Source organism: Oculina patagonica, chromosome 14, assembly GCF_052425735.1.
Source record: "Oculina patagonica isolate OP01 chromosome 14, crgOcupat, whole genome shotgun sequence".
Taxonomy (NCBI): Eukaryota; Metazoa; Cnidaria; class Anthozoa; order Scleractinia; family Oculinidae; genus Oculina; species Oculina patagonica.
The window spans coordinates 4,189,438-4,211,046 of NC_135771.1; the positions used below are offsets into that span (position 1 = coordinate 4,189,438).

Genomic DNA, 21,609 nt, shown 5'->3' on the forward strand with positions numbered 1-21,609 from the left:
TAACATGTTAACGTGTTAACGCCCATGTTTACGTGTTAACGCCCATGTTAACGTGTTAACATGGGGGTTAACATGTTAACATGGGCGTTAACACGTTAACATGGGTGTCAACATGTTAACATGGGTGTTAACACGTTAACATGTTAACATGGGTGTTAACACGTTAACATGTTAACATGGGGTGTTAACACGTTAACATGTTAACATGGGCGTTAACACGTTAACATGTTAACATGGACGTTAACACGTTAACATGTTAACATGGGTGTTAACACGTTAACATGTTAACATGGGTGTTAACACGTTAACATGTTAACATGGGGTGTTAACATGTTAACATGGGTGTTAACACGTTAACATGGGCGTTAACACGTTAACATGTTAACATGGGTGTTAACACGTTAACATGTTAACATGGGGTGTTAACATGTTAACATGGGTGTTAACATGTTAACATGGACGTTAACACGTTAACATGGGTGTTAACATGTTAACGCCCATGTTAACATGTTAACCCCCATGTTAACATGTTAACGCCCATGTTAACGTGTTAACGTCCATGTTAACATGTTAACGTGTTAACGCCCATGTTAACATGTTAACGTGTTAATGTCCATGTTAACATGTTAACGTGTTAACGCCCATGTTAACATGTTAACGTGTTAACACCCATGTTAACATGTTAACGTGTTAACGCCCATGTTAACATGTTAACGTGTTAACACCCATGTTAACATGTTAACGTGTTAACGCACATGTTAACATGTTAACGTGTTAACACCCATGTTAACGTGTTAACGTCCATGTTAACATGTTAACGTGTTAACGCCCATGTTAACATGTTAACGTGTTAACACCCATGTTAACGTGTTAACGCCCATGTTAACATGTTAACGTATTAACACCCATGTTAACGTGTTAACGTCCATGTTAACATGTTAACATGTTAACACCCCTGTTAACACCCGTGTTAACGCCCATGTTAACTTGTTAACATCCATGTTAACGTGTTAACGCCCATGTTAACATGTTAACGTGTTAACGCCCATGGTAACGCCCATTTTAACAGGTTAACACCCATGTTAACGTGTTAACGCCCGTGTTAACGCCCATGTTAACAGGTTAACACCCATGTTAACGTGTTAACGCCCGTGTTAACGCCCATGTTAACATGTTAACGTGTTAACACCCAGGCTAACATGTTAACCCCATGTTAACATGTTAACGTCCATGTTAACATGTTAACGCCCATGTTAACATGTTAACATGTTAACCCCCATGTTAACATGTTAACGTGTTAACACCCATGTTAACATGTTAACGCCCATGTTTTATTGTTAACGCCCATGTTAACATGTTAACGCCCATGTTAACAAGTTAACGCCCATGTTAACATGTTACACCCATGTTAACATGTTACACCCATGTTAAAGTGTTAATGCCCATGTTAACAAGTTAACGCACATGTTAACAAGTTAACGCCCATGTTAACATGTTACACCCATGTTAACATGTTACACCCATGTTAAAGTGTTAACGCCCATGTTAACAAGTTAACGCCCATGTTAATATGTTACACCCATGTTAAAGTGTTAATGCCCATGTTAACATGTTAACGCCCATGTTAACATGTTACACCCATGTTAACATGTTACACCCATGTTAAAGTGTTAATGCCCATGTTAACAAGTTAACGCTCATGTTAACATGTTACACCCATTTTAACATGTTACACCCATGTTAAAGTGTTAATGCCCATGTTAACAAGTTAATGCCCATGTTAACATGTTAACGCCCATGTTAACAAGTTAACGCCCATGTTAACATGTTACACCCATGTTAACATGTTACACCCATGTTAAAGTTTTAATGCCCATGTTAACAAGTTAATGCCCATGTTAACATGTTAACGCCCATGTTAACAAGTTAACGCCCATGTTAACATGTTACACCCATGTTAACATGTTACACCCATGTTAAAGTGTTAACGCCCATGTTAACAAGTTAACGCCCGTGTTAACATGTTACACCCATGTTAAAGTGTTAATGCCCATGTTAACATGTTAACGCCCATGTTAACATGTTAACGCTCATGTTAACATGTCAATGCCCATGTTATCATGTTAACACCCATGTTAACATGTTAACGCCCATGTTAACGTGTTAACACCCATGTTAACATGTTAACGCCCATGTTAACATGTTAACGTGTTAATGCCCATGTTAACGTGTTAACGCCCATGTTAACTAACACCCATGTTAACGTGTTAGCGTGTTAATGCCCATGTTAACAAGTTAACGCCCATGTTAACATGTTAATGCCCATGTTAACGTGCATTAACATGTTAACGTGTTAACGTGTTAATGCCCATGTTAACAAGTTAATGCCCATGTTAACGTGTTAATGCCCATGTTAACATGTTAACGCCCATGTTAACGTGTTAACGCCCATGTTAACGTGTTAACACCCATGTTAACATGTTAACGCCCATGTTAACATGTTAACGTGTTAACGCCCATGTTAACACCTATGTTAACATGTTAACATCCATGTTGGTGTTAAAACACCAATGTTTACATTTTAACACCCATGTTAACCAACCCTGTCAGTTTTTTTGTTTTTCGTTAGTGGCATTTGTCCACCGACTAATTAAGTTGCCAGCTCCAAAAGTTTAGTCACCATGGTGACTAAAATGGTCTTAACTTGGAGGGTTGTTTGCATGGTTAACATGGTGTTAACATAGTTAACATGGGTTTTAACTTGTTAACATGGTGGAGTCATAGTCTTGTGATGTTAATTTTACCAGAGGAACTTAAATATCTAATCTAATCTAATATCACGTAACATCAACACACCTTATAGCAGTCATATTTTTCCAGGCCCTTAGCTCTTTATTGTTATATCGAGGTTCCACTGTATTAGTAGTAACGTGGTAACATGATAACATGTTAAAGTGGTAAATGTGATAACAACGGTGTTTATAAGAATGAAAATCAAAATAAACAATAAAAACAATCTCCAGTAGTGCAGGATGGGAGTGGTTAGAAGTTAAAGCATCTTCAGTTGGTAAAATTATTGATTAAAATGATTCTGTCTCTATTTGTCTAAATCACAGGTAACATTCCTAGAGATGCTTTAGGCAACATGCTTGACGCTCCTCTGGACAGGTAAATCATTTTTTCCTCCCTGTTGGCCAAGATACTGTTAGTTTTCTAAGTCTCGTGCAAGTCGACTTTGGGTATGACGAATCAACATCCAGGCAGTCGAATCGATCAAATCAAGTCAAATCGTCAACATTTTCAACCCTCCCTATTGGCCAAGTTGCTGTTAGTTTTCTAAGTCTCGCGCAAATCAACTTTCGGTATGGCAAATCGACATCCAGGCAGTCCAATCGAGTCAAATCGTCAACATTTTCAACCCTCCCTGTTGGCCAAGAATGTAAGAACCTGTTTAGGCTAACCTGGAAAAACTAGGTTCTTACTCTCGGTTTTACTGTATTCATGCAGACAGTGAGGAGAAATAATATTGAGATCTTGGGAGTGAAAAGCTAGATGTGAAGTTTGGAGTCCTGGAAAAATCAATCTGAGTCCTTGAAAAGTCCTGGAAAAGTACTTGAAAATTATTTGTGAAAAAGGGTTCGACCCTGGGCCTAACTTGAGCCTTGTCTACAGTCTTTTGTTTCATATTTTTATTCCTAGTACAAGCAGAGCAGCAGTTATAGGAATTGGTTCATTTTTTTCACTTGTCTTTCATTCTTACATCCATGTTTCAGAAATGTAACCCCACTGAACACACTATCTGGCTTGATGAATGTTTCCCAGTTTTGGATTCTTCTAACAACAGGGTCACTGATATTATTTGTTTGGACATTTGGTAACAAACTTCTTGTTATCTTCCACACACAGGTAAATAATTAAATTATTACATACATCATATTAACCAAATACAAGGACCATGCTGAGAGAATATTGGCTTGAGGTCTTGACAAACAGACAGACGCACAGAAGGTCTGTGCAGAAAAGACGCAGGGGCAAATATTTTCCCAGTACAGTCTGAGCAAGCTTGGTTAATAAGAGATTTATTACTCCACCCAAAAAGAAATAAATATACAGTAGAGCCCCAGTAACTCGAACTCTAAAGGGAAACGAAAAACAGGTCAAGTTAGCAGGAATTCAAGTTATCAGGATTGATTGAAAATTTAATATGCCATGTTAATACTCGATAGTCTACAAGTTTTCAGCACTTCAGTATACAGTGCAGTGCAAATAAACTTATCTTGTCAAAAACGGTAACATGATTACCAATTCTAATGATAAAACAGTACTGTGCTTGTATGTATGACTCATAAGATCAGAAAATTACTGTCAAATATGTGATCTGTTCATTGCACTATTTTAAGTCAAGTTGCTGTAGTGTTAGTTTTAGTGTTTAAATCTGATTACACAACAAGAACAGCTAAATAGGATGTTTCAATGGGCATCCATGGTGAGTTGCAAGAACCAGAAAAACGGCAGGGATGGGACCAACACCAGATATCTATCCCGGGGGGGGGGCACTCGGAATATTTTTGGGTGGGGGTGTGCCGCTGGCAATTTGCAACCCCTACCCTATTCTAGACCACTTTCAGCTGCATTTTGTAACCCTTTCCTAGACTAGACATCTAAAATCCCTACCCTATACTAGACTAGCGAATTTTCAGAAACATGTTAACTATCTTAGTCCAATATACGCTAACTAAAACAACAAATGACAAACAAAGTAACATGTGAACGTTTTATTTAGACTCTTCTGTTGTGTTTTTGTTTCATCAAGTCCTTAACTTCAGACTAACCCTGATTAAATAAAGAACCATCATAACTGTTGCTGCAACAGCAAAAAACTACTTTCTAAGTACTAAACAGCTTTTTCTAAAACATGTTTTACAAACAAACTTTACAGAACTGAAACGGTTAAATACACTAAATTCAAAACTACAAAACAATTTCTATATACATGCAGAAGCAAATTCATAATACCGGGATCATGTCCCAATAATCTGCAAGAAAACTAAAAATTTCAGGTTACCGGTTCCTGTCAAACAGATATGAATGAAAAAATGCCGGAGTAATGTGAGCTATTTACACACATCTGCGGTTTCTACAACTATAACCGTAACCGCGAGTTGAGAGCTCTGTTAGCCCAAACATCTTAAAATTTACTCACTTTTCCGTTGACACAGTTAAAAAGCAGCCACTTTAATTCATACTCGTCTGCTTTTAAACACTCATGTGCGTGCTTTTCAAACTGGCCTCGTGCGTTTACAATTCGTTTTTTTCAGTTTCGTTAAAAAAAACTATGTCTTAAATTTTTAAAAACAGATTCTTATACAAATTTGTAAACTAGCATTGTTCCTTGGAAACAACCCCAAACTTTCAAACTTCATGAAAAAGTTTTAAAAAACGATTTGAAAGTCAGCCTTGTGAAACAAGTACTTGTATATGGCTGTCATTGACATAGATTTTGAAACAGGGAAAAATTGTGCCTAGCTGTCAAATTGAAGGTATCCGGTCACTTCGTTCCAAAGTCACTTAGTGCCATGTCAGATCGTTCCAGAAAATAGTCAGATCGTTTCACACAAATATATAGTCATTTCATGCCAGTCAGTCAAATAGTCAGAAAAAAGTCAAATTAGTGGGAATGCTCCACCTTGCCTCGTTATTTTCCGTGCTGGAAATTTTTTTGCGCACGTTTCGTAGTTTGAAGTTTGTTATCGTGTTCCGTTAGTTAGGACTGACTTATCTGCATCCGTAACTAAATGTTGCATCGATCAAAACAGTAATTCAATGAAAAAATCAAATGCGCCGGAACACTTAAACACTTAGGAATGATGAGACTGTTTTAATCTTTCTAATAGAGCCATAGTCAAAAATCATCAAGCCTGCAGGGAGTTTTTCTTTCCATTTTCATCCAGCGAAAGAGATTGTTTACATTCTCGACATTTTTAAAGTGAAGTGATCTGACTTTTCTTAGAAACATTCTGACGTGGATTGACGTGTGCTAAAGACTAGGATTTACTACTTAGGGAGCATTGTACGAAATTACTGTTCGTGCCCTGGCCGATCGTCGTGGGCCCTCCTCACTGGACTGTTCTGGATACACAACTGTTCTAGCTATCCCTTCGTCATGCGCAAACTGACTGGCCATTCGTTCGACTGCTGTTCTTGTTTGCCTGACATGGGTTGGTCGTCGAGGTTGTAGTCTTGTGGCAATGGCAGATTCGATTTCCACGAGCTCTTCTTCAGGGATAGTGAGTGTTCCCTCCTCCGTTACTGACATGTTTGTGTGCGTGATTATGTCAGCAAAGGTGAATTCACGCACGGCTGACGACGATCCCACGTACACTCCGCGTACAACACCGCCATCTCTGGTTACTTCGTTGTAAACATGAAAGTAGCAAGTGATGGACAACTTCTTTGGATCATCGTAATTGACTGGTCGTTTGTATTCCACGCGCCCGTGATTGCCATTCAGAACCATTCGCACCAGATTACCAAGGACCAACACCTTTCTTTCACTGTCAAGTACAGCATAGTCGTTGAAAAGGCAGACTGAATTGCTGCTGGGAGTTGAAGCGTGTACGTCTGTTCTTTGGTACTGTTGGCGCTGTCGCACTCTTTCCAGTCTATCAAAAGCCCAGAAAATAAAAATATAAGTCTACCTGTCTGTGTCGTCTATAAGTTTATCTTACGCACCTACCATAACGATTCGATTAAGCGATTCGATTCGATTAAGATTAAAATAACTAGTAATAACATAAACTGTAACAGTAACAAATTGTAAAAAAAAAAAAAAAAAAAAAAAAAAAAAAAAACAGTAACAAATTGTTGAAAGTTCAGTTACTTTTACCAGAATTGTTCATTTTAACAGTAAATAATTATATACATGTACGGTACGGTGAATATTTATGAGTTTATTTTTTCGACGTGGACGACTTCAGTAGGGTCAGTTAGCCACAATACGAGCGCTTTTAAGAATAGGGGCACTTATTAGAATGGGTGCGCTTATTAGAGTGGGGGCGCTTATTGGAATAGGGGCGGTTATTAACAAAAACACATTCGAAGGAGGGCGCTTATTCGGATGGGGGCGCTTATTGGAAGGAGGGCGCTAAATCGAATCATTACGGTAACGCCAATGCTATACCAATAACACTGGTTGTTTATTGGTCATAGAGTCAATACTTATCTCACTACTGTTTTTGGAGTAGGAACTTCGATTAATAAATTAATGAGAGTGTGTGGACGAGGGAGTTGATAAATGGATTGAATTGATGCCTTCCTTGTTTTTCTTTCTTTTTTAAATGAAACATTAGTTTTCTTATAAAATGATAAATAAATGGGTGTGACTGACCTTTCATGTGACAACTGCGGATCTTGGTTCAAAAGCGAAACCAAAGTTGCTTTGTAGATTTCCGTGCCACGGGTGGGAATTGTAACTCTGGATTCATGCTGACTCTGAACTTCTTTAGGATGAAGCATTTCAACAGCATCCAGTAGCGGTCTCACACCAGCTTCCTGCCTCTCAATCCCTTGTAGATCATCTGCGGGTTGATAAAAGCAAACGATTTTAGGGCGAGGCAACTTACCCCGATTTGTACGGGGTTTGTTTCACATCACATCACATTGCATCAATTTTACCTCGGATTTACAAGGATAGCTGTATAGCTTATTTCTCCGAGAACGCCGACGAAGAAAAAAAAATAGATAAATAAGAAATAAATAAATAAAAAATAGTATTAAAAATAAAAGTAAAAAAGTATTAGGGCATAGCTGTTAATTTTAGATTGAACAAACCTGCCAAACATGGACCTCCACCAGTAATATCGTCTTCGTCACTGCCACCAAATGATTGGCCTGATGACTGCGAAGGCTGGGCGTCATTCTCCTCTTCCGGGTCGCCAAACTTGTTGCCATGATACTCAAAAGGGTGATAAAACCATCTGTTTGTACCATCCATATCATCGTCAAGGCCATCGTCGTCATCACTGCTATCTCCCTCTGAACTGCTACCCTCGTTGCCTGGAGCCATTCCAACTGATCGTGCCAGTCTCCTAGCCTCGTTTATTCCCTCCTTCCAGGCATCTACTTCAGAACCCACCACAGGATAATCACGCAAGCTGACCTTCTCATAGCCATCTTCATACTGTCGGTGCCAGATGCTTTCTTGCTTCGGGTGAGGCTTAGCGAAGTCGGGAGCATCCGGGTTAATTCTGATTTCTTCCAAGCGGATCATGTGTGAGGTATTTCTTCGGAGATCACCAAAACAGTAGTTGTGATGGTTTCCAACCCACTGTCCATTTTTGCTCCAGAAATCCTCCAATACATCAGAGCCGCTGAGCTCCAGACAACATTCTTGCTCATGAAAGTTGTCTCTCATATAGCAGATGAGAATGACTGCGAAGTGGCAAGAAATCAAAACGTCCTGGTAAGTCTCCCTCGTGATGAAATTCTCCTTCACTGACAGGCGTTCATTACGATGAATATAATTATGCCATATCGCCAGGAAATGAGTGACAGTGGCAGCATAGGTGATGCGACGTCTTAAAGAGGCGACACTGCTGCAGAAAATCTCTACATACAACCAAACAACATGAAGGTAGATCTTGGTCCCAAGTAAGGTCGGATTTCTTGCATAGCCTTCAACGCGGCCTTCCATCAACATCTGAAGACAGTTACGGACTTTGGGAAATGTCAGCTTTTGAGCCGAACGCCAGTTCTGCCTGTCCTTTCGCTGGATGTCGTTCACACCAAGCCCATGCTCTGGAATAGGGAACATTTCGTACACCAGCTGTAGGTGGTTCATATGCACCATGAAATTTCCCAACATCAATACACGTGAAGCATGATCTACAGGATTGAGAAGCTTCTTATGGTTATGGATGTAGTCCTGATCGCAGGAATCTTTAATCACATAACCATTCTCCATTTCTACCTTCCGACAGGAAAAAACAAAACCAAGTTCCCTAGGAACAGGACGAAACCTGCTTCCGATGTAAGTTGTCGCTAGCTGCAACATCACCTTCCTCCGTCTGGAGTCCCCATCTGAGCTGTTGCCGATCAAGGGGCCAACAATTTCCTGAAGTTCTTGCTCGTAAAGACGTTCAACTGTCTGCCACTGCCTGAACACGAATTGGTGGTCGAACTTGTTACAAGTAGGCATAACGAGAACAGGAATCCGCGGTAGTTTAGGGTGCAAAGGATTCAGGATAATTGCGCGGGCAAATGGAGCAATTTTGCACTCGTTAAATGCATTGACGATTGTGTTGTAGCCTTGTACGCCATTGCCAACAACGACAGTGAAACTGTCAAGACATTTGTGATCTGCTCCGCCGACTCCGCAAAATCCCAGGAGTTCATCAGAACTTTCACTGTAACTTATTTGACCCAGGATGGCCGTCTCATCTTCTGCTGCTAAGACAGGAACATGTTTGATTCCCAGATTTCTCATTGCTTCCGAATACAATTTGCCCAGGACTTTGAAGTTGCTCTCTTCTAGGCCGCCTTCCAAATGTACTAGGTGCTGCTTTCGCCATCGATACATAGAATGAATCTCTGGACCACAGAGGTTGATGGCTACAAATGTTGCAATTCTGGGCCCGCCCCAAAGTAGCAGAACCTCTAGAAACAGCTTAAACGAAGACTGGTAACGGCGTCCATTCTTTTTGACATGAAAGTTCCTTGAAACTGTCTCCAGTACACCAACCAGGGTGCTTCTTTCATTTAGATAGCCGTTTTCTGCTGCTTTCTCGAGATTATGACAGATAGCCTTCATTGACCCTCGTCTTGCGAACTCCCCCAGCTTTTCCTTCATAGTTTGCTTACGAATTCGTAGTCTTAAGTTTTTAGACTGTAAAAAAAACAACTGCGAGTCTTTCTCATCCAGCTTTTCCTTCTGTGTTTTTAACTTTTGCTGCATCTCAGTCGGAGAAAGAAAATCGTTTCTAATTTGGGCGTTGCTCCTACTACCATCAGAATTGGTTTTTTCAGTTCTTAATAAAAGGCGTTTCTTGAAAGAAGGTAGTTTGGGGACTTTCTCACAAGCAGAGCACATGTCATTTGTAAAAGTTCCTGCATCAGAACAACGTAAACATTGAGAACTCCGAAACGTTCCTTTCATTTCCTCGGAGCTTTCCTTTAAAACTCTAACAAAACGGTAATGAGGCTCTGGGAACCACGAAATTTTATTGTTGTCCTCCCCTGGCTTTATGTCGTCAATAAGCAATTTCGGATTAACAATAACTTTCTTGTCGCCGACATTATATTCGTAACGTTCAAGAAAGAATCCATGACATAGTTGCTTACCGGGCCCCTTTGTTTTGGATCAGTCGTCCTTTCCTTGCGTGCGCACTGATGGTGTTCGGTTGAAAAACGAGGCAATGTCAGCAGTTGACGCCACGCGGGAGGCCTTTTGCTGATGTCCACGCCCATCAACATGCTGTTTTAAATTGTTGATGAGGGATCGTTGCGAAAGAACAAACGTTGTCTTGCAGGCACGACACAAAACCTCCTCCCCTTGAAATAGGAAAACTTTTGGAAATTTACTCTCAATCTGATCGCGGAGCTCTTGAATCTCTTTTGGCATTTCTGTACTTCTTGATTGCGCAATGGCTGCATTTAACTTATGCTTTGAGGTGGAAATATGCAGCCTCAACAAACTCAGTCCCTGGCTTGCCTTTCCCACGGCCACTTCACTCAGGCATACATTACAATCAGCAAAAAGCTTGCCGTGCTTCCTCTTAACCGCGAAGCTGACACCAGTTTCTTGTTTTGCCAATTCGTTGGCCTTTAATTGCTGATCTTGCAATTCCGTATCTTCTTCTGCAGAAACTTCTATTACTTCGAGGTTTTTTTCAGGAAGGAGAGAAGAAGTGAGATCGTTTTCGGCTTCGGAAGCTTTTAGAGGGCTAGCAGCGGTGTCTTTTGCCAGAAGGGTGTCCCCATCATTTGATAAAACTAAACCGGAAGCAGAGGCTGGTTCATCCGCGATGTTGTCCGACTGAGCTACGCCATGATCAGAGAATTCTTCTGAGATACCCTCTACTGCCTCCAACCTCGGTTTCTTAGCCGGTGTATCTTCCGCTGCATTTCTGTTAACTATTTCATGTTCCACAGGTGTGTGGCCACAATATTCGCACAAGATACTACCAGTACCAGTGGTCTCGTACTCATCGCACTCGGAACATTTAAGACATTTCCCTCTCAAAACACCTCTCTTATCTCGCCCCATTCGTGCCAAAGTTTTTTTTGCCTGCGGTATACCAAAAATGGTAGTGGATTAGCCAACGTTTTTGTCTTCTAGTTAAATAGGGTAATACAGGGTAATTTTCGTGATTCGCGATTACATGTAGCTGAATTTATTTTCCGTGAAACGTGAATTTGATAAAAAATAATAATGATCCGTGCCCAAAAACCTTATCATATAAAACAATTATTGCTATCTTTTTGCTTAAAAGAAGGGTGCACTTGCTTACTTTGGGTTACTTTAGTGATTGGGAAAAGGAATTTTGTTATCCGTGATCCATGATTCGTTCCGGGATTCGTTATTTTTCCTCGTGAGCCCTGCCAGAAACCGAGAGATCCCCCTGTGTGAGCCTAGTTAAACATAAACGATCGGAGCCGAGTTGTCAAATACTTGGACAGAATACGGCGATCTTACCGCAAAACCCGGGCGCAAAACAAACCCGGAAAAATATAATAAAGACAAATCGACAACACACGACGTTTAATAGGAAAATGGGATCGTTTCTGTACCCCAGTTCTGTACCTAGTTCTGTACCCAACAAATCACAATAGCGCGTTTATGTAATGTTATCTTCTGCTTGTGTTTTTCGCCAGATAATTTCTGATTTTCTGCAGCGATCGCCCAGGGATTGCGTATTTCTATGTTGGACTTCCATCTAATAAACTGCCCTCCCTCTTCATGCCCGTAAATTCGGGCCAATAATATCCTTTAGTAGTTAATTCCAGGAATCTATTTATTCGACTGAGACACTTGGAAGACAGACCTCGTGGCCAGGACATGTCTGTGCGATCTTTATCTTTAAAAACAAAAATTTTCTTACCTTCTCTCTCCTAGTGCCAAATAAGCAGAAAGTCCAGCTTCACATTCACAAGAATGTTGATTAACAAAAACGCGAAAGCATAAGAAAAAAGTCCGGCAAAGCACTGTCCTTTGAATATTTCGACTTCGTTCGTCTCCCAGGAAAAGTCACGCCACGCCACGAATATTTCTCATATTACTTTGACCAAAGAAAAGACAATAAACAAAAGACAATGAACTTTTTATTTTTAGCTTTTTTTGCAATCACCAACTTCCGGCTGCCTGCTGACAGTTCATGAGTTTCGCAACAACCCGCGCATATTAATATTAAACAGTCTGTCTAAAAATGCGCCGCTGCGGTCGTTTATTTCGTTTATTTGACCTGATTTCGGCGTGATTTCTTGCTGTCAAGATTCAACTCCTATTCTAGACTTAATTTTTCCAATCCGGTCAGTTTCTCAGGAAACTATAACCTATTCTAGACTAAAATTCTTAGATTTCTATACCCTTTCCCAGACTAAAATGCTTGAAAAACATACCCTTCACAGCGGCACATACCCATATAGCCTATATATGGGAGTACCCCCCCGGGATATCTATCTTATTGAGATGTCTGTCTTATAAAGGTGTTGATTAAGAGAGAGTTGATTGTATGTTTTGTACACAGCCATAGTGTGAGGTGTGGGAATGGGTGTTGTCACTTCTTGCTTTAAACTGACGATCTAGTATGTTTTTCAGCCACATACATTCCCAGTGGAGCCTTCATTTAGTCACCAACAGGATCAAAGTCTTTGTGTTGTGATCAAGAATAAAACAGTTCCCCTACTAAAGGTACCCCTGTGAAGAATTTGATCATTTTATTTAAAATATACTTGTGAAATTATGAGAATGTTAAGAATTAGAATATTTTGCACTGTACCTACTTACATGTGATAAAGTTAGTTTTTGACTCGGGAAATGGCAAGTTGTAGGAAGCAGGGCCAAATTTCACTCCTTCTGTTGATTCATGTTAACAACAAAATATGCCATGTTATTACACAGTAGAACGGAACAAAAATACGGGCGGACAAACTTACGGAATACTGGCCCAAACAAAGTGGAAAAATTAGTGGAATAATAAAACCCTTATTCGATGGTTTAACATATAATATGAGCGGACATTTTGCTCATTGCTTGTATTTTTCCTCGCCCCATAAATACTATGCAACTCGCAAAATATCTGCGCGTATTATATGTTAAACCATCGAATAAGGTGTATGTATTTACCTTCTTCTTCAATAAAAATAAACCTTTTTAAAGTTCAAAATTGAAATACTCAACTTCCAAAAAAATACAAAGTGGCTGAACTATACAAATTTTTGAGTGATTAAAACCTTTGCATGATTTTTTCGATACAAGAGACAGAGAGGCTCAAATGAGTTGTGAGTATGGATAGTCTATGAAGTTTTGATGACTTTTGGACAAAGTGTTGATTAGAAGTAATTTGATGTTGGATTGAATAAGTGTTACAGTTATAAATAAAAATAAAATAAATAAATGTTGTTTATAGTGGTCATGCACTTAGCTTCATATCTCAACGAGATAGCTAGTTTACAGGCATGCCACTGAAACAGAGGAAACAAATAATTTATTATGAAAGTAACAAGGTTAAAAATCCCAACTGGCAGGAGGCAGACCAGTTGGCTATGTACAAAGCGTGATCGAGGATTTGAACTCGGGACAACCGAGAAACAAATCCAGCTAGTGGCAGGGGCAAGTCTTGAACCAGGAACCTCCAGATTACAACACAAGCGCCCTAAACCACTCGGCCACGCTTGCCTCCTTAAAGTTCAAATATATATTATCCTCCAGTTCAAATATATTCAGCTGGGAATGAAAGTTACCTCAAATGCGAAAGTGTGGAAAGTTTAGCTGGACTCTGCATCTGATACCTGTAGTTTACAAAGGTGATATATTTGCTTCATGATTCCTTTTTTCAAGTTCGGTGGCTCACAGCCACTCTTTAGAGATTATGTTAGTGTGTGGAAGTGTGTACCATAAAATATTCATGGCCATATTACAAACCACTCAAAATCACCACTGTTTTAAACCAGTTAAGAATGTTACATGTTTATCCTTAACTTATTTTTCTCTTCTCCTTTCTGTACAGTATCTTGCAATGTTTGATCTGTGTCGCTTATCACAGTTCAGCAGCACAAGAAGAAAACAGATTTTCTCTCTTAGTCAACCAAGTAAGATTCAGGTTATATAAAATCCACATTTGTGAAGTTATCACACATAGTTAACCAGGGATGTCACTAAGGGCCGGCTGCCGGCTAATTTCACCGGCTGAAAGAGAACTTAAATCCGGCTGAATTTTCACATGAAAACAAAGACTTAGGTAAACTTTTAGAGCTGCTAAGGCTAGAAAAGCCAGCTGGGCTTGTTGATGAGCCGGCTTAGTGTTTTCTTAGCTGCATCCCTGGTTAACATAACTGTACAGCAGAAAGTTGTATAATACAGGTTCAGGGACATTATACTTATTTTGTCTTTGTATGAGCCTTATCTCGCTCTCTTGTTCTCTCAGCCCAACTGAGGCACGAGGGGACAGGGCAAGAAAAATATATAAACTGACAAGTAAAAATACCAAGCATTAAAATTGCACAACTTTCCATTGAATAACTTTTTGTAAAAAAAAAAAAAACTCATTTTACCACCAAGGGGGAGTGGAATCCTTAATCATTCATCTTAATTACCCTACCCCTTAACATCTCTAGTGTATGTTAAAACCAACAAATTTGACATTTTTTTTAACACTTAAGGCATTGTTAGTAAAAAGTGTGATATAACAAAGAAAGTTATATTAACATTGTAGACATGCTATGTGGGAGGCATGGTGGCCTAATGGTTAGTGCTCTGGACCCCAGTACAGGTCGAACCCTGGTAGGGTCACTGCAGTGTGCTCTTGGGCAAGACACTTTACTCTCACAGTGCCTCTCTCCACCCAGGTGTAGAAATGGGTACTGGTGAAAATAATGCTGGGGGTGCCCCTGCAATGGACTAGCTTCCCGTCCAGGGAGGAGTAGAAATACTCCTAGTCGCTCTATGCAACCTGGGATAAGATGTGGCCTGATGGGCCACTTGTTTTAAATGCAAATTGTACCTACCCACCTTATAGGCATACAATAGGTTTTGAGGAAAGACATAATACAACATGTTTAGCCATCTTCTGCACGCATTGCATGCCTATGGTTGTTTATAATCATTGTTTGTTTTTGAACTGTTATACAGGTGGCCGACCAGACAACTGGACAGACATATCAACAGAATGTCTCTACCTTATTGAATCTCTTACGAATAATCTGGCAGCAGAAGTTTCTCTTCAGACTCATTTCCAACAACCTCCGCTGGACCCTAAAGTGCTTGCTCCTGCACTTACCAATGGACAAGCTAATGGACATGTTAATGGACATGCAGGTCTGCCGCAGCCACTCTTTAACCCTTAGGGACTGACCACTATTTTTTTGGAGGGGGGGGGGGATGAAAAATATTGAAAAAAATTGTTTGCAGGGCCTAAAAAGACAAATAAATTGTTTACAAACACGATGCGTATAACAAAAAATAGTTAGAATTTCGAAAAAAAAATGTTTGCAGAGGTGCATAAACTAAAAAAAAAGTTTGCAGAGGAAAATTTTTCATCCCCCCTTCCAAGAAAATAATGGTCCGTCCCTTAACTCCTAAGAGTGCATAAGAACAAATTTAACATGTTTTCTATAAAAAGGTTCACTTAGAAAAAATAGAAAAGCAAACATCACCACTTGAAAGTGCTCCTTCATATCCATTTGAATGGTCGTACATTAGGGTTTTATCCACAAGTTTAAAATTTAGAACTTCTTTGTACAGATAGTAAACTACTGCTCAAAAGTGGCGTGCGATGCATCAAGGGAAGAGCGAACTTAAAGCACGATAGTTTTTTCTGTCTCCATCCCATCAACCTCTTTAAGCGTAAAAATGAGTAACCACTGGGTACGAGTCTGGGACTCTTTCCCTTTGAACTCAGGTTCTCTCATGAGTGTAAACCAGCATTTAGAGCTAGGTTATAATGTGTTTATTCACAAATTAGAATATAGTTTATGCATTTGTTACGGTTTGGACCAAAAAGTTTTACTACGACAGTTTAATCAAGTGTTCATTAATTTAGGCACTTTACTGACAGTTATTTTTCTTCTCAGGACAAAGCCCTCCTGTGTTGTCCAGTCCATATCAAACACCCTCAAGTGTGTCAAGTGTAACAAGAAGACAGCAGTCACTGTCATCCCCAGGAACAGTTCATCTTTGGTCTGAGAAAATTGGTAGGTGTGCAAAAAATGCATACGGCTAGTGGATTTTTCCTACTGTCCTAATAGATCTAAACCCTCACTAGCCTATTGGGGAACTGAAGCAATTTGTGACTGGACAAAATTGTGCTGCACAAGTTTGCACCAGTGAAGGTTACCCCAACGCTAGTGAAACGTGAAACTAAACTTAAACTCCTGGCTAATGAAATTTTCCCCTGGACTAGTGAAAGCTATACCTGGGCTTTCTCCTTGGGCTAGTGAGCGTTACCCCTAGACTGAAGAAAGTTATTCCTGGGCTAGTGAAAGTTACCCCTGGGCCTGTGAAAGTTACCCCAGGACTAATGATAGTTACCCTTGGGCTTGTGTAAGGTACCCCATGATTAGTGAAAGTTATACCCCTGGGTAAGTGAACATTATACCCGGACTAGTGAAAGTTACCCCTGGGTAAGTGAATGTTGCCCTGGACTAGTGAAAGTTACCCCTAGGCTAGTGAAAGTTTCCCTTGTGCTAATAAAATTAGTCCGAAAAACACATTTTCACCTCTTTCATTTCATCTTTCGTTTCATCTTTTTCATTTCATTTATTAACAAATTAATATGTGCCGGGGTTTGATTAACTGATTTTGTTATTTTAGATACCTCATCGAAAATACCTTCTCCAAAGCCTACACAAGACACTGGCGTAATCAGCCGTGTTAGGAACAAAACGATTGATAAGGTAATGTAAACAAGTTGGCAACAAAAAAGTATGTCTTCTAATACTGTTTTCACTTGCGCATTTGACCATGTTGCATTGACATGAACCTTTTCAAGTTTTTACACATTCAAAAGCAGGGGCGAAGCTAACCTGTAGGCCGGTAGGCGCGGCCCTACAAATATTTTAGCCAACTCGTATTTCTAAAATGTGCTATAAAGAGCAATTCAGGCTCAGGCACTTTTCAGATGAAATAGAAAGCAACATGCATTGTAAATATCTCAACTATCCTTCGCGATTATCAAGTATGTAGCAAGTATAAACTCGTATAAGACTTCTAGAGTCTCGTTTGACTTTCTAGAGTAGCCAAGTGATAGGTATGGTGTGGTTTAAGACAAGTGTGTTTATATACTTAGCAGCGAGTGAGAATTGCACCATTCTCAGAAATAAAATGTCAAAATTTATTTGCTGCCGATTAATGCACTCTTTCTCGGGAGCATATTCCGAACCCCTCCTAGAAGCAACCGTACCTACAATTTCCTATAAAGCTAGCTACGCTCCTGCATTTCTCCATTTTCATCCTCGTTATCTTTAAACATCCTCACAGAGTCACTCCTAATGCGTTACTGTTACTGTTATTTTGATGATTAATGTATTGTAGAAAATAAATCCATAACTGATGTCCAACTTTTGATCTTTTCCTCAGGTGGATGATTTTGTTTGGAGGCTTAACCAGGTTCCACATAACGTGAGTATTTACATTATAACCTTGCTAATCAGTAGGGAAAGGTTGTACTTTTAAAATTATACACCAACAGTCTGTTCACAGCCGCTCGATATTCTCTCAAGTTTGTTGAGAGCAAGGAAAACACGATCGCGGCTTCTCCGCTCACAGATAACGACTTCGCCGTAAAAAGAAACAAAAAACCCTCTGGCACTTAGGGTACGGGAGATTTGAACGCGCGCGAAAGCAAGGGGGTGGGGTGGTGAACGCAAGGGCGCTCCAGTGCTCTAGAAAAAAAAAGAAACGTCTGTGGAGAGGCTAGAAAGTCTTTTCGTTTATGATTATTTCATCCTAACTCAAAAAGCCATCTGCTGTTTGAGATTCGAGAAGCTAGCTTCAACGATCCTTGTTAATATGTCATACTTTTTGCTTCGTTTAGATTGCTTGTAGATTAAAAGAAAGACCAATCATCGGATTTCTTTTTGATGAGGTAAGACGCAATGAAGAATAATGGCGTAAATGATTTTCGTAAAGACCTTAGAACAGTCCTTGTTTATTTATTTACTTATCTTGTTGTAGAGACGATGTTTCTCCTCAAAAATGCTTTCGAAATGATCACCTTACGTTACTGGGGCTTATTTTTCCAGATTCCAGAAGCTCGCACACAAGCTATTTTTACTGATTGCCAGCTTCACATCTGGGCCGTAGAAGGTAACAACACATCCTTAACGTGTCACGGATTTTAACCAAATTAAGACATAAGAAAATGGCCAACAGATTGAGTGAAATATAAAAATAGCCACTTAAAACAGTGAAGGAACATTTGACACAAATTCAAGAAGATTGAAACGGATTATGATATGGGTTTTTGAAATACTGTTTGGCTGAACAGTTTTCAAAGTTAATCTCGTTTGTTTGTAACTTTTATTTAAAACGCCCGGGAGACATATTTGTTTGAAATTAAGCTATGGGTTTGTCATTTAGAACCATAGAAAAAATTTCTTCGTAAACATTTAGTTTCACAGAGAGTATTTGGAAAAAAAATAGATTAAGCGTTGTTCTGATACAGTCCAGTTAAATAAATGTAAATTTTTCCCATTCACTTGCTTTCACTTCTCTCCTTTCATATTTCTAATATTGTTGTTATTCACTTGTTCTATTCTCTTTTTTAGTTCTCTCAAGACTTGTTGCATCGTCCTACACGGAAGACACATTTGGTGTTGTGCAGAAGGTATCTACTACATTTTTATACCGCCAATTTGGAAAACAAAACTGGTTGTGTAGTGTAAAGTTAACAATGTACAAATGTACTAATCACCAAACCAAGCTGATTTTGCTTCTTCTTTTTCAGAGTCTCCCAAAAATCTTCGTTTCTCTTTTGAATTTGCTTCAGGTAGGATGTTCTTTGTGCTTTGTGTTTACCGATGGATTGTTTTCTATTCCAACCTTAACGTCTGGTTAACCGTTTTCACTAGCGACGCAAGCACAAGCGCAAGCACGAGAAAAAGGAAAATTTTGATCCTTGTGCTTTTGCTTGCGCCAAGCACAAACAGGCTTTCCGTAGCGTTCCACCGGCGTAGCGTTCCGTAGCGTTCGATCACCCCGAAAAGCCTGTTTGCAGGTTAGCACAAGCACAAGGATCAAAGTGCAATGCGCTTGTGCCTATGCTTGCGTCGAAGCAGTTTTCATGATGAAATAAGAGCTTTTATCTTGCGCTTGTGCTTGTGTCGCAAGTGAAAAGAAGGCTTTATTGACTGTCATTGTAGTTTTAAGGCCCTATTTACCACCTGTGTACCATTTCTAAGATAGATAGTGATTGTAGTTTCAAAGGACTTGTAATGCAAAACTTTCAAAAGAAAAACGAAATGCGACTTTTGCCACTGGTTAGAGTCTTTTCTTCGAGTCCTGATTGGTTAATATCTAAAGCCCTGACCAAACAGAGACGTAAGAAGACGCAAGTTGAAAACTTGCATCTACTTGCGTCTCCGTTTGGTCACGACTTGCGTGCACTTGCGTTGACTTGAGTACACTTGCGTTTACTTTGGTCAAAATCAAATTCGCACTTAAATTAACGCAATTTTTTCACTGTTTGGCTAACCATCGCAAGTTAACGAATGTTTTGCAGTTTACTTCAAATACTGAATTGCACCTCGTAGCATTTTAAATGACTTTTTGCAAACTTGCTTGCACTTGCGACTTAACTTGCGTGTTCGTTTGACCACCCAACACAAGTCTATACGCGAGTGAAACTTGCGATAACTTGCGTCCACTTGCAATACCGTTTAGCCAGGGCTTTATGCCAACAACAACAACAACAACAACAACAACTTTATTTGCACCTATTCATTCAATTATTAGCAAAACAATAAATAAAATAAATAGAGTTAAGTGCATGGCTGCCCAGAATAACCACGATTGGCTAACAAGAAATTTCCATTAGATACCTAGGAATTTATATTGACTCAAATCTTAACTGGAAAAGTCAAATTAATTTCATTGCAAAAAAGATTAAACGAAGTATAGGAATTCTTTCTAAACTTCGCTATTATCTTAACAGTAAAACCTTGCTGGACCTTTATTATGCTCTTGTTTATCCATTTTTAACATATTGTTTAATAGCTTGGGGTAATACTTATCAAACTTCTTTGCAACCTCTTTTTGTATTACAAAAAAAAGCCATTAGAATTATAACTTTCTCTAGCTTTTCTGAACATACAAGTCCACTTTTCAAAGATCTAAATGTTATCAAATTATTTGATGAAGTAACTTTTCACATTGCTGTTTTTATGTACAAATTTAAAAACCAACTTCTCCCTTCTAATTTTGATGTTTTTTTCACTTCGGCAAAAGAAACTCATGGTTACAATACAAGATTTTCTTCTAGAATGACTTATGCTTTACCCAAAACCAGAACAAATTATGGAATCTTTAATATTAGATATCAGGGTGCTAAAATCTGGAATGCTATCAGTGATGACATTAAGCTTCTGTCACTTAAACAATTTAAGAAAAAATATAAATTAAGCATTATAATATTATGATTCAAGGCGGATAAGCTCTGCGGTTTCTTTAATTTTGCTTTTGTGACAGTCATTAGAAAGCTGATTTCGCCTGTTCAACCGGTTGTTGTTTGTTTTATATTCAGGCTTTAGACCAGCATTCCAAGCTTTCCTTGGCATTAACATCAAAACCCGAGATCCAACCCAGGCCCCGTCAGCCAAAAGGATATCAACTGAGAACAAGTGAGTAAAGCTAAATTTTTGTTTGTTTATTTTTTTTAAGAGATGCTCTCTATTTGTTAACTTACCTAACTGAAACTTTTTTCACCTTTTGTAGCACTTGTGTCTTCGATTTACAGAATAACCAACATTTTTCACGAACATTTACGGTTAGTACGTTAATCCTTTTCTATCGTAATAGTGGACTTGGTCTCGCGTGAATTGTACGCGAAATGCGTGCAACATATTGTTGCGGTGGGTCTATATATAATTTTATTGTCGTGGGAGGGGAGCAGGGATAGCACAGTGGTGAGAACGTCCGCTTCCCACTAATGTGACCCGGGTTCGAATCCTGGACCGGGCATCGTATGTCCGAGGGTTTTTCTCCGGGTTCTCCGGTTTTTCTCCCTCCACAAAAACCAGCACTGCTAAATACCAATTCGATTGGGAACGGTGGATGAAGAGCCACTCTGTGGAAATGCCACTTCAAAATCCCCGGCATTGTTGTTGTCAACTAGCGAACCTTGTCCTGATTTTGCAAAAAATTCTCATAACAAACTTTAAAAGAAATGTACTGCTGAA

General features: G+C 39.3%; 1 protein-coding gene across 3 annotated transcripts in view; it reads left to right on the forward strand.

Annotated features, from left to right (window-relative positions):
• Positions 1–21,609, forward strand: part of LOC144638145 (nucleoporin NDC1-like) — a 58,029-nt gene that overhangs the window by 35,805 nt on the left and 615 nt on the right. For all 3 annotated transcript variants that reach the window (XM_078497338.1, XM_078497339.1, XM_078497337.1), the window contains exons 9-22: positions 3,117–3,168; positions 3,774–3,906; positions 12,815–12,907; positions 14,226–14,307; positions 15,347–15,532; positions 16,288–16,407; positions 17,027–17,109; positions 17,792–17,833; positions 18,249–18,299; positions 18,457–18,520; positions 18,982–19,040; positions 19,161–19,202; positions 20,955–21,051; positions 21,146–21,197. In XM_078497338.1, the coding sequence (XP_078353464.1) occupies positions 3,117–3,168; positions 3,774–3,906; positions 12,815–12,907; positions 14,226–14,307; positions 15,347–15,532; positions 16,288–16,407; positions 17,027–17,109; positions 17,792–17,833; positions 18,249–18,299; positions 18,457–18,520; positions 18,982–19,040; positions 19,161–19,202; positions 20,955–21,051; positions 21,146–21,197 (1,156 nt within the window). The remainder of the gene's footprint in view (positions 1–3,116; positions 3,169–3,773; positions 3,907–12,814; positions 12,908–14,225; positions 14,308–15,346; positions 15,533–16,287; positions 16,408–17,026; positions 17,110–17,791; positions 17,834–18,248; positions 18,300–18,456; positions 18,521–18,981; positions 19,041–19,160; positions 19,203–20,954; positions 21,052–21,145; positions 21,198–21,609) is intronic.